This window comes from Rutilus rutilus (genome assembly GCF_951802725.1).
Source record: "Rutilus rutilus genome assembly, chromosome: 19".
NCBI classification, from domain to species: Eukaryota; Metazoa; Chordata; class Actinopteri; order Cypriniformes; family Leuciscidae; genus Rutilus; species Rutilus rutilus.
Genome location: NC_140232.1, coordinates 22,722,359 through 22,732,556, shown reverse-complemented (window position 1 = coordinate 22,732,556; position 10,198 = coordinate 22,722,359). Strand labels below are relative to the sequence as shown.

General features: G+C 38.9%; 1 protein-coding gene across 2 annotated transcripts; it reads left to right on the top strand.

Annotated features, from left to right (window-relative positions):
* Positions 1-755: 755 nt before the first annotated feature.
* Positions 756-9,711, top strand: tbc1d25 (TBC1 domain family, member 25). 2 transcript variants are annotated; one of them, XM_084389527.1, is made up of 8 exons: positions 778-943; positions 1,419-1,572; positions 2,967-3,076; positions 3,236-3,390; positions 3,806-3,930; positions 5,024-5,212; positions 6,253-6,528; positions 6,614-9,711. In XM_084389527.1, exons 4-8 carry the CDS (start codon positions 3,366-3,368, stop codon positions 8,324-8,326), a joined length of 2,328 nt encoding a protein of 775 aa, XP_084245653.1. In that variant the 5' UTR covers positions 778-943; positions 1,419-1,572; positions 2,967-3,076; positions 3,236-3,365; the 3' UTR covers positions 8,327-9,711. The 2 variants fall into 2 exon arrangements, with proteins under 2 accessions (XP_084245652.1, XP_084245653.1); XM_084389526.1 differs by lacking the exon at positions 1,419-1,572 and having other exon boundaries at positions 756-943.
* The last annotated feature ends 487 nt before the right edge of the window (positions 9,712-10,198 follow it).

Here is a 10,198-nt window from a genome sequence, read left to right as displayed (position 1 = left end):
AGTAGCTTCTCCGTGATAGAATAATACAAAAATAAATATAAACAACGTTATAAACATACAGAGGTACGTCATTGTATGGTCTACATCTGCCATTGGTGCACAGCTGCCAAGTAGCTCGCCGTGATCGTATAGTGGTTAGTACTCTGCGTTGTGGCCGCAGCAACCCCGGTTCGAATCCGGGTCACGGCATAAACACGAGGCGAAGCAGATCTTTTGCTTTTGTGTGCTATGATAATAAAACTTCTAAGATGATAAACAATGTATACTCAAACATGTTTGTGTATTTATATTTTCTTTAATTACATATATTTGACTGATATGTTAATTAGCATATAGCTTTAAAATATTTGTCATCGTTGAATTTTGGAATTAGCTTTAAATATTGTCCTTTTTTTATATCGGCAAGACGACTAACGTTACATCTGTCCAAACATAAATCTTTAGGTTTTTTTTGTTGTTGCACATGGAGCATTCCTTCCCTCATGAATCCAATGATGTAATGCAATGTGGCGTCATATCCTGTTGTTTAAAACTACTCCGATGTCACGGAGACAGTCTTCGCTATGAAAGTAGCAAAAGTAATGTCCTCTTTTGTCATGGTTATTGATCTAAGTGGACGAAGCACTGATTCCCCTTTGTAATCATATATTAAAATACATTTACACTTCATTTTTTAATGCACGAAAGATTTTTTTCGTCTTGTTGTGGGGCTTTTATTTTGAAACTTGTCAGCAAGATACTGGTTGTTTAACGTCTCTTATTAACGGAATTTTCAATGTACTTGTCGAAGCTGTAAGAGAAACGGCTACCTCCATCCATTGTTATTTTACTTTCAATTTTTAATCTGGATGACGATAACGCATCTCTGAACGGGACACCCCAAAGCGGACTACCCACCATGTCGGCTGAGGAGGAGAGGGGGGTAGTTCGTGTCAAAGTCAAGGTGAGAAATTGTGGGGACCGAGCGGCAGGTAGAAACCCCAATCACACACACACAGCAACACAGCGGGATGGAAACACAACAACACACAGCATTCCACGTAGTCCAGCCAGGCCAGAAGTCAGACAGTGTCTGGTTGCATGTCTGCGTCTGTCGTAGAGCTTTTTATCAGCCATATCTTCATGTCCATCGCTTTTACTTCGCTGTCATCTTAGTTGTTTACACATCGTGACCGCATCATAATCATTCGTTTGAAGATGTGTAATAAACATCTTGTTTTAATCCATATATAATTTTTTTTTAGAAATATATTTATCATACAATTTAATGTTATAGTCATCTTTTGTTGTTCGTGTCACATAATTGTTCAACAAATACATATAAATCATATACAGTTTAGTCGTTGTCATACTATGTTACAGTCATAATGAGTGTCACATGATCAACCTGCCATGTAATTCTCTCGCTTGTTTTTCAGTAATTTCTCAGGTACAGTCTGTTTTAATGAATACGAAAAGAAATGTATGCAGATGAAGGCCTTAGAGAACCTCCATAAATGATTTAATGGAACTTAACAGAGGGGTTTTGCAGGCCTGTTTCTTTAAGAAGTCTCTTTGGATATAAGAATTTAGGTCAGTGAATTTAATTTTAATCACAGTGAACTTGTAGTTAATCAAAGAGCTACACTGCCATGTAACTGAATCTTCAGACACAAGATTAAAATAAACATGATCTACCATTTTTTTTAAAGCCTATTGTATAATTTTCTGTCAACCCTGTCACACAATTTGTAAACACACACACATATGTATATATATATATATATATATATATATACATACATTTGAGATGGTTCTGTTAGTAGGTTTCAACACCAGAAAAAAGAAAAAAATGATATTGTATTTTAATATGTATGAGTATTAAATGCTAAATATGGTAATTATGTCAGCACTTTCAAGATGTTCTGTGTCTGTAATGTATGGAGTGTCAAATCAGTCTGAAACAACCATGTAGCCTAACCTCAATTCATTTGTTCATGCCATGGAAGTCAATGCTAGATTTTAGATTTATGACACATTACTTTTGTTTTTAACAGTGTTGATCCTTAATGAGTCAGTGTTGCTATTGTTAATTAAAACAATTAAAACAATTTGTTTAAGGTAATTGAAATTGAAATGTTGCTGCAAAAATTTAATGAAAAAAATGTTTACGTTGTACTAAAATTACTTAAAACTGTAATTAAAGTCAATTAAAGCTAAATAGAAATATATATATAAAAAAAAACGAATAAAAATGATAAAAGCACAGTAAATAACTAAAACTGTCAGGGAAACAGACAACTGAAAATATAAAAATTAAATATAATTATAAAAAATATTAATAAATATTGTAAAAGTATATAAATAATAATTTAACAATGTTAAACACATATTGGGAGAAAATAGAAGAATACACCTGCAAACATATATATATATATATATATATATATATATATATATATAGAGAGAGAGAGAGAGAGAGAGAGAGAGAGAGAGAGAGAGAGAGAGAGAGAGAGAGAGAATATTTATGACAGTTTTGATAAAATTTTATTTATTCGTTTCGTTTCGTATACTGTTTTGTCCCAGTACTCAAGAGTCAGTGGTATCAGATGACAACCTAAGTTACAAAGTAAATTAATTTAGGTTTTGTGTGAACCTTGACAGATGTGCTGCAGTGTGTTTTGCTTGGGACAGATGACCTTGTAGTGCTGCGCTCGAGGAGTTCAAAGTAATCTGTACAGCCAGAGTCAGTTTCCCACAGTTGGTTGCAACATCGACAGAGACTCCACCTGAGTAAATAATGTCACCTGATTAGATGATTTGCATTTCAGAGGATAGAGTGATTAGCCTTTCAGGACCTCAAAATTAAGATAAATAACAAAATGTTTTGTTTTTTTTGTAAAATAAATAGGGAATGTAACCCATTTTCTTTGTCTTTCTAAAATCATACTTCTACTCCACGCTTTCTGTTTTCTGTCTGTTTGCAGAAGTGTGAAGGGGTGTTACCGGTGGAGTTCCGCTCCTTTGCTGTAGATCCTCAAATAACCTCATTAGAGGTGTTGCAACATATCCTGATACGAGCCTTTGAGCTGAATGGGTGCGTGTGAAATTACAAAATATATTATTTTTGTGATAATTCTGATTTAGATCTATTTAAAAAATTGATAAGCCAATTTTATGGTTATTTAATAGCATTGATAGGTAAATTAATTGCAGCAAACATAGATGGAGTCTTATTTTCTTTGGTTTCCTGCAGGAAACGCAACTTTGGGATTAGCTACCTGTCCCGTGACCGCGGGGGTGTGGAGGTCTACGTGTCTCTGCTGTCTGACTGGGATTTAGATGCCGCGTTTGTCAGTGCGGCAAAGCCTTTCCTCCAGCTAAAGATGGACATCAAACCATCAGAGGACAGTGAGTGAACCCTCCTGTTTGGAGGGTATTTAGTGTCTGTCAATCTCAGTAGATCCTGAAAATCTACTCTTATCTTCCTTTATGAGATCTCTGAATTAACAAATCAAACTATTATTTTTTGGATGATTTCTCTTCCATTCAAATGATTACTGAAGCTGTATGTATTGTTGAGTGCATTTTAAGGGGGGAAATTCAAGTGATTGTTCTGTAATTGAGTGTACTTTCTTGAGAAAATCCAATTTTCCATATATGAAAAAATCCATATATTTTCAGTACATTATTTTATAGAGTCTACATTGTGTCTTTATTGGACACTGGAATTATTTGACAAACATTCTGCATTGACCTTTAAATAAGACTAATCCAGTTTTAAATGCTGCTTTTTTATGTTTTGTTTTCTTATATTCTTCCGAAGGTCCTGTTTTGGAGGATTGGGACATAATAAGCCCTAAGGATGTGATTGGCTCAGATCAGTTGCAGGGAGAGAAGAGGTCATTGACGTCTGCTGCACTTCCCTTCACACAGTCGCTGCTGTCCCAGGTTACTCATGATGTTCTTGACCTTGTCAGCCAGCTGTTTTACCAGCCAGTGTCCACTGCGTTCAGTCAGGTTCACAGTCTGCTGCATTTAAACTGTAATTCATGGCAATTCGCCCCAAAAAATGAAAGGCATTAGATATTTCAGGAGTTCTTGAAGGCGAAAGCTCTTTTGCTCTTGTAAGAAACAGCTTTGTGCTGCTTTCGTGCTGATTTATTTAATAAATTAAAGATAGAAGGAACATTTTCTGCATTTCACTGGCCATGTACACACAATTTAAATACGGTAGTGAATCCCCTAAAAATTATAGTTTTGTGTGTGTGTATGGAACACAACTCATTTCCAAAAATACCGATGATTGACACATTGGTAACCATAGCAATGGTCTGGCATCTCACGCATTGGTATTCAACATTTTTGACTAAAGTACCACTTATGTCCTTATGTCCACTTTGACCAAAGACTCACTTATGTTTTAACCAAACCACCATCGATAGGCTGCTTGTTTGGGCTTGGCTCATAAAGTCGTCCAGTTTATGGAGTTAATAAAGGGGGCAGAAGCGTGTCTTAATTTAGTATAGAACATTTGGATTTATTCAGGTTTATTATGTGCTTGTTTTTGTTTTGTCAGATTTTTCTATCAAGATCTGGCAACATTAATGAGTCAAGGCTCCTTCCTTTTTCCCTGTGATTTTCTTGCACATACAGAAGAGACCCATTTCTGATACATTTTAAAACAACAACTAGTTGCTCAGTTTGGTTCCGTACACGCTGCGTAGAATTTTGTAAATACAGTTGTCGCTACCTGAATTTTTCAGTAGATAATTCATTTGTACAATTCGGTTGTTTTTCCCATAAATTACCGATCTCTGTGTATACAGAACAGGACTAAACAATAAAAGATGAATTGTCAATTTAGCTGCTGTGTGTACATGGCCACTGATAACTAATTCATCTTATTCCAGATATTTTATGTGTTAGAAATGTTTCTTTTTATCTATCTTCCAACTAATATCAGAGATGTAGCTAGAAATCTATATAAATTCTGAACACTTCTTTTACCTTTTCCTCACTTAATACCCACCTCTACATTCAGGTGGGTCGCACTCTATCGCGTGTGCAGCAGGCCTTGAGTTGGTCCTATGGGGAGGAGGTGAAACCATTCAAGCCTCCCTTAAATGATGTTGAATTCCACTGTTACCTGAACAGCCAAGGTCAACTGACCCGGCCAGAAGAACTAAGACTTCGTATATATCATGGTGGGGTTGAGCCATCCTTACGCAAGGTAACCAAACTGCTTTACCATTATTTAACTAATCGACCATGAGAGAGTGAGAATGGGATCATTGTGAGATACAGTGATCTAAACCTTTACCTTGACAAACATTGACAAAAACCTTTTCCAGCTTGAATACAAATGAGTTAATGAAGCCATTTTTATTAGTTTTTGTAATTTATTTATTTAAGAGCTCCATAATGTGTATTCAGAGCTAATATATTTGGTATATTATATAACACATGCATATATGTGTGTGAGTATTGTTACGACCCTGGTCTAGGGTCAGGTAGGTAAACTTAAATAAAACTTAAAATAAATAAAATAAAAACCTGTTTCAACCGTTTCTTTCTTTTCTTTTTTGTTTCTTTCAGTTTCATCAAAAATGAAGCAAAGTCTTCAGGTTTGGGCAAGTCCAAAACAATAAACAAAACGGGCACTGACTAAATTACAACTAAATAAACCCTGTAAAATAAATACAATAAAATGCAGTGGTCTTACCCAACTCCCTGGCTATCCCAAACACAAGAGAAAAGATATATATGAAAATAAAAATGGCACCCTACCACTTTAGTATTAAAGGAAAAATTATGTATGTACAATATTTACAGAAAAAGGGCAACACAACTGCCACAATAACTAAACGAAATGAACACTACAACGGATGGAAACACTAGGGACAAAAGTCAAAATAAGGACACTTTACAAAAGTAGCAAGCGAAAGAATATACACAATTTACAGATCACGAATTACAAGCAAACTACACCACTGCAACACTCTCTCAGAACAACACGCCAACAACATCATCTCTTCCACGTCAGCATATGGCATATTTCAAAGGACGCTGCACTCCAGTCCGCCAATCCCGTGGATACTCGGGACACTCACGCAAACATCCCCACACACAGGGAAAGAAAAAAAACAGCAATACGTCTTCGGACTTAAGGGCAACTTCCGCCCTGACAGACAACTCATGTCTATTAAGTTCCATAGTAGTCTTTGCATTTTAGCTGACTTTTTCTCATCCAACTCTGTATTTTTGTGACAGGTTGTTTGGCGATACCTCCTTAATGTGTACCCAGATGGTCTGACAGGGCAGGAGAGAATGGATTACATGAAGAGAAAGACGAGAGAGTACGACCAGCTGAAGAGTGAATGGACAGCACGGGCCAGCTCAGAGGATCTGGAGTTCATTCGGGGAAACGTACTGAAAGATGTTCTTCGAACGGACCGAGCACATCCTTACTATGCGGGCTCAGAGGACAGCCCACATCTCACCGCCTTGACCGACCTCCTTACCACCTTTGCTATTACACACCCACAGGTAAACATATGTGTCAACCCTTTGGTGACACTAGGATGTGCCTTTACTTCTCTGGAATATGAACTTTCCTAATTTGTTTTCGCAGGTGTCTTATTGCCAAGGCATGAGCGACATTGCGTCGCCAATCCTCGCCGTCATGGACAACGAAGCTCACGCCTTTATCTGCTTCTGTGGCATTATGAAACGTCTTGAAGGCAACTTCCGCCCTGATGGACAACTCATGTCCATTAAGTTCCAGCATCTCAAATTGCTTCTGCAGTATTCAGACCCTGAGTTTTATGCCTACCTAGTCTCGAAAGGTGCTGACGATCTGTTTTTTTGTTACCGCTGGCTGCTTTTGGAGCTGAAACGTGAATTTGTTTTTGATGATGCTCTGCGAATGCTGGAGGTCACCTGGAGCTCCTTGCCACCTGATCCACCTGAGACAGAGGTGGAGCTTCTGGGGCCAGCGCTTGAGGCAGATCAGCCCAACGGCTCACAGAATGTCCATCAGAATGTGGACATGGAGGAGATGGAAGAAAAGCTGACAGAAAGGCAGAGGAGACGTCACATGCTAAGACCGTCTCGAGAGGAGGCAGATGGAGGACGTTCCCTTGTCGTAGAAGAGGAGAAGAGGCCTCGGAAGGAAGGCGAAGGAGAGTACGGTGTAGATGAGATGGTCAATAATGATGTCACAGCTTCGACTCGTTCATTTGAAAAACAGGCCAGTTTTGGGGAATTCAAGTATTATAGTGGCCGCAACGAGGACAGCTTTGAAATGAATGAGAACGACTGCTCTGATCCCACGTTATCTCCCGTACAGTTTCAGTCTGCACACTCTACCTTGCAATTCTCAGTCCGCCAGTCCACAGAGGAAAGTGAGGACGACCCTGGAGAAAAGGAACCTCTTATCGGTAATCATACGCCATCATCTCCAGGACAGAGAGACTCTCCCAATGGTCAGGCAGCTTCCCCAGCATCATCTCTACCTTCCTGTCCACCAAACTGGAAAAGTAGCTCCAATCAGTCACTGGAAGCATCTAATTCTGCGACCAGTTGGAGAACGGCATCTCCTGATGGCCTGTCAAAATGCACATCCTCTTCCTCTAGTGGGGACAAAGCCGAGTCTCCTGATAAACCTTCTGGGGGGTTCACATCCTCCCAAGCTGTAATAAACGGAACTGGGTGTCAGTCCCCATCAGTGGTCGCAGGGAAATCTTTACTGGCGTCTCCATCGCAGGGTTACAATCGTTCACTTCTCTCTTCGCCAATTTTATCTTTCAGCAAGTCCCCGTCTTTGCCCAAAGCATTCTCCAGCAATCTCCCCTCGCCATGCAGACCCACTGGGTCTGGCTTATCCTCTCCAAACACAAACAAACCAGAAGGAGGCGGAATTAAACCCTGCTCGCTTCCCCCTCCGCAAGAGTTTGGGAAAGGGAATCCCTTCATGCTTTTCCTTTGCCTTTCTATCCTGCTAGAACACCGTGACCACATTGTCAAAAACAGTCTAGATTACAATGAGCTGGCCATGCACTTTGACCGCCTGGTCCGTCGCCACAACCTCGGGCGTATTCTGCAGCGAGCTAAAGCCCTCTTCGCAGACTACCTGCAGAGTGAAGTATGGGACTCTGAGGAAGGGGATGAAGTCAGCTTGGACTCCCCAGCCACAGCGGATACATCCCCCCAAACATCCACCACTAGGCCCCCTTTCCTCAATGTACAGCCCTCTCAGGGTACCTTCCCGAATTCAACCTATAATCTGGCCAATACCATTCCCTCTCCAACAACTCCCATTGCCCTCTCTCCATCTGCTTCTTGATTCTGTGCATTAGTAGATCGTCTCCAGAAACCAGCTCCGGACCACACACGGACCCAGAAGCAAGTTTTTCTGTACCATGCCGAGTCATAGCTTACCTTTGTGCTTTACATGCGCTTTATGGAAATTGATTTGTTTTGTTAACAACCAAAGCTTTAGTGACTTTCTCTTTTTCTTTTTTTGCCTTATCCAACCTTCCAAGTGAAGCCCCTTTCATTGTACTGGATCTTTTTTATTGCACTTTATTGATTGTCCTTTCAAAGGGCAGGCCAGTTTGTGTCATTTCACTTTGTAAATAACACTTTTAAAAGGCACATTATGGGCACGTAAAACCCCTGTTATAGTAGCCTCACTTACCTGAGACAAAGCAACAAGATTTTACTATTATTTATTTCTCTGTGCAATCGTTATTTTGGATGAAAAGGGTTGAAGCAGCTTCTTCTAAGGTTATTCTGACTCTGTTGTTGTAAGGAGGAGAATGTTTACTCAAGCTTTTGAGATGCCCTCGGAAATTCACTAATGAATTTGTTTGACATTGCCTGCAGCAAAGGTGTGTTTGGTATGCTGATATTTGTCAGTTGTGCTTTATGAGAACCTTAAGCCTTGACTTTTGTTCGTATAAAACATTTGAGCAGAGATGAAGGTGCTGATGAATTATCCAGTATCCCACCAATGTGAAACCTTAAGTTGTAGAATAGGTAACATTCAGCCCCAATCTTGAATTAATCTCTGAACTACTAATACAGATTTCCTCTTCTCTTGTGTACAACAGCTATTTGACCTGTAAGCTGTTGTTCTACATGCAGTGGATGTTTCGGTAAAGCACCACACCTACTAAGATCAACATAGAGAATGGCTGGTAATTTGGTGTCACTTATCTTCGCCTTTGTTGGAGAAGTGCCTCATTTCACTGAATTTGCCATTTTTGTCTCTCCCGTTTCTGTGTGTAAATATAATTTCATTGCTTTCATCCATCTTCCACCAAAGGTTTGTCTGGTGATTCGTTGCCATAACGACTTTGTCGTCAAGAGGCAACAATCAAGCATCCCTGCTGTTAAAAAAGAAATCACAGAGTATTACAAAAGTGTTTAATGCCTTTAACAGAATGCTTTTCATCTGATACCTTGTAGACTCATTCTTTATGTCTTAATACCAAGTGTTCTTTTGAGTGCTAAAATAAACCTGCACATGGACTAAAAAAGGATTTTCCTGGAAAGTGGAACAGTTATGAGTCCTGTTCATCAGCGTTATGTATACGACATGTATGTATGTTTCTCTGATTTTTATTTGGTTCTATATGATAGTATTTTACTCATACCTGTGGAGAGACTTGCCAGACTGAATGCTTGCAATACTCCTATTTGTACAATAAATTCACTGAATATTGATTGATCAATGATCATTCTTTCATAAAGCAAACAACATTTATACCATTACACATAGAAAGAGTAAACACTATCCCTGGCTGGAAATTAAATGTTAATTTTGGAACATGGTAGGTGGTTTCTAGCAGGTCCAAGCTGGTAGATGGTCTTGGGCCATCAACATGGTAAACAAGCTAATGACCAGCTACCATGTTCCACAACACTGTTGTGTAAAGGGATAGTTAAAAATGTTGTCATAATTTACTCACCCTCAAGTTGTTACAAACCTGAATGAGTTTGGCTTCCAATTTTATTTCCTAATATGGAAGTCAATGGGGCACATCAACTTTCTGATTACCAACATTTATTTACATATCTTTTGTGTTCAGCAGAAGAAAGAAACTCATACAGGTTTAAAACAACTTGAGGGTGAGTAAATGATGACAACATTTACATTTTTGGGTGAACAATCCCTTTAAGGTGATTACCAAAAGCTTACCAATTTCAAGAG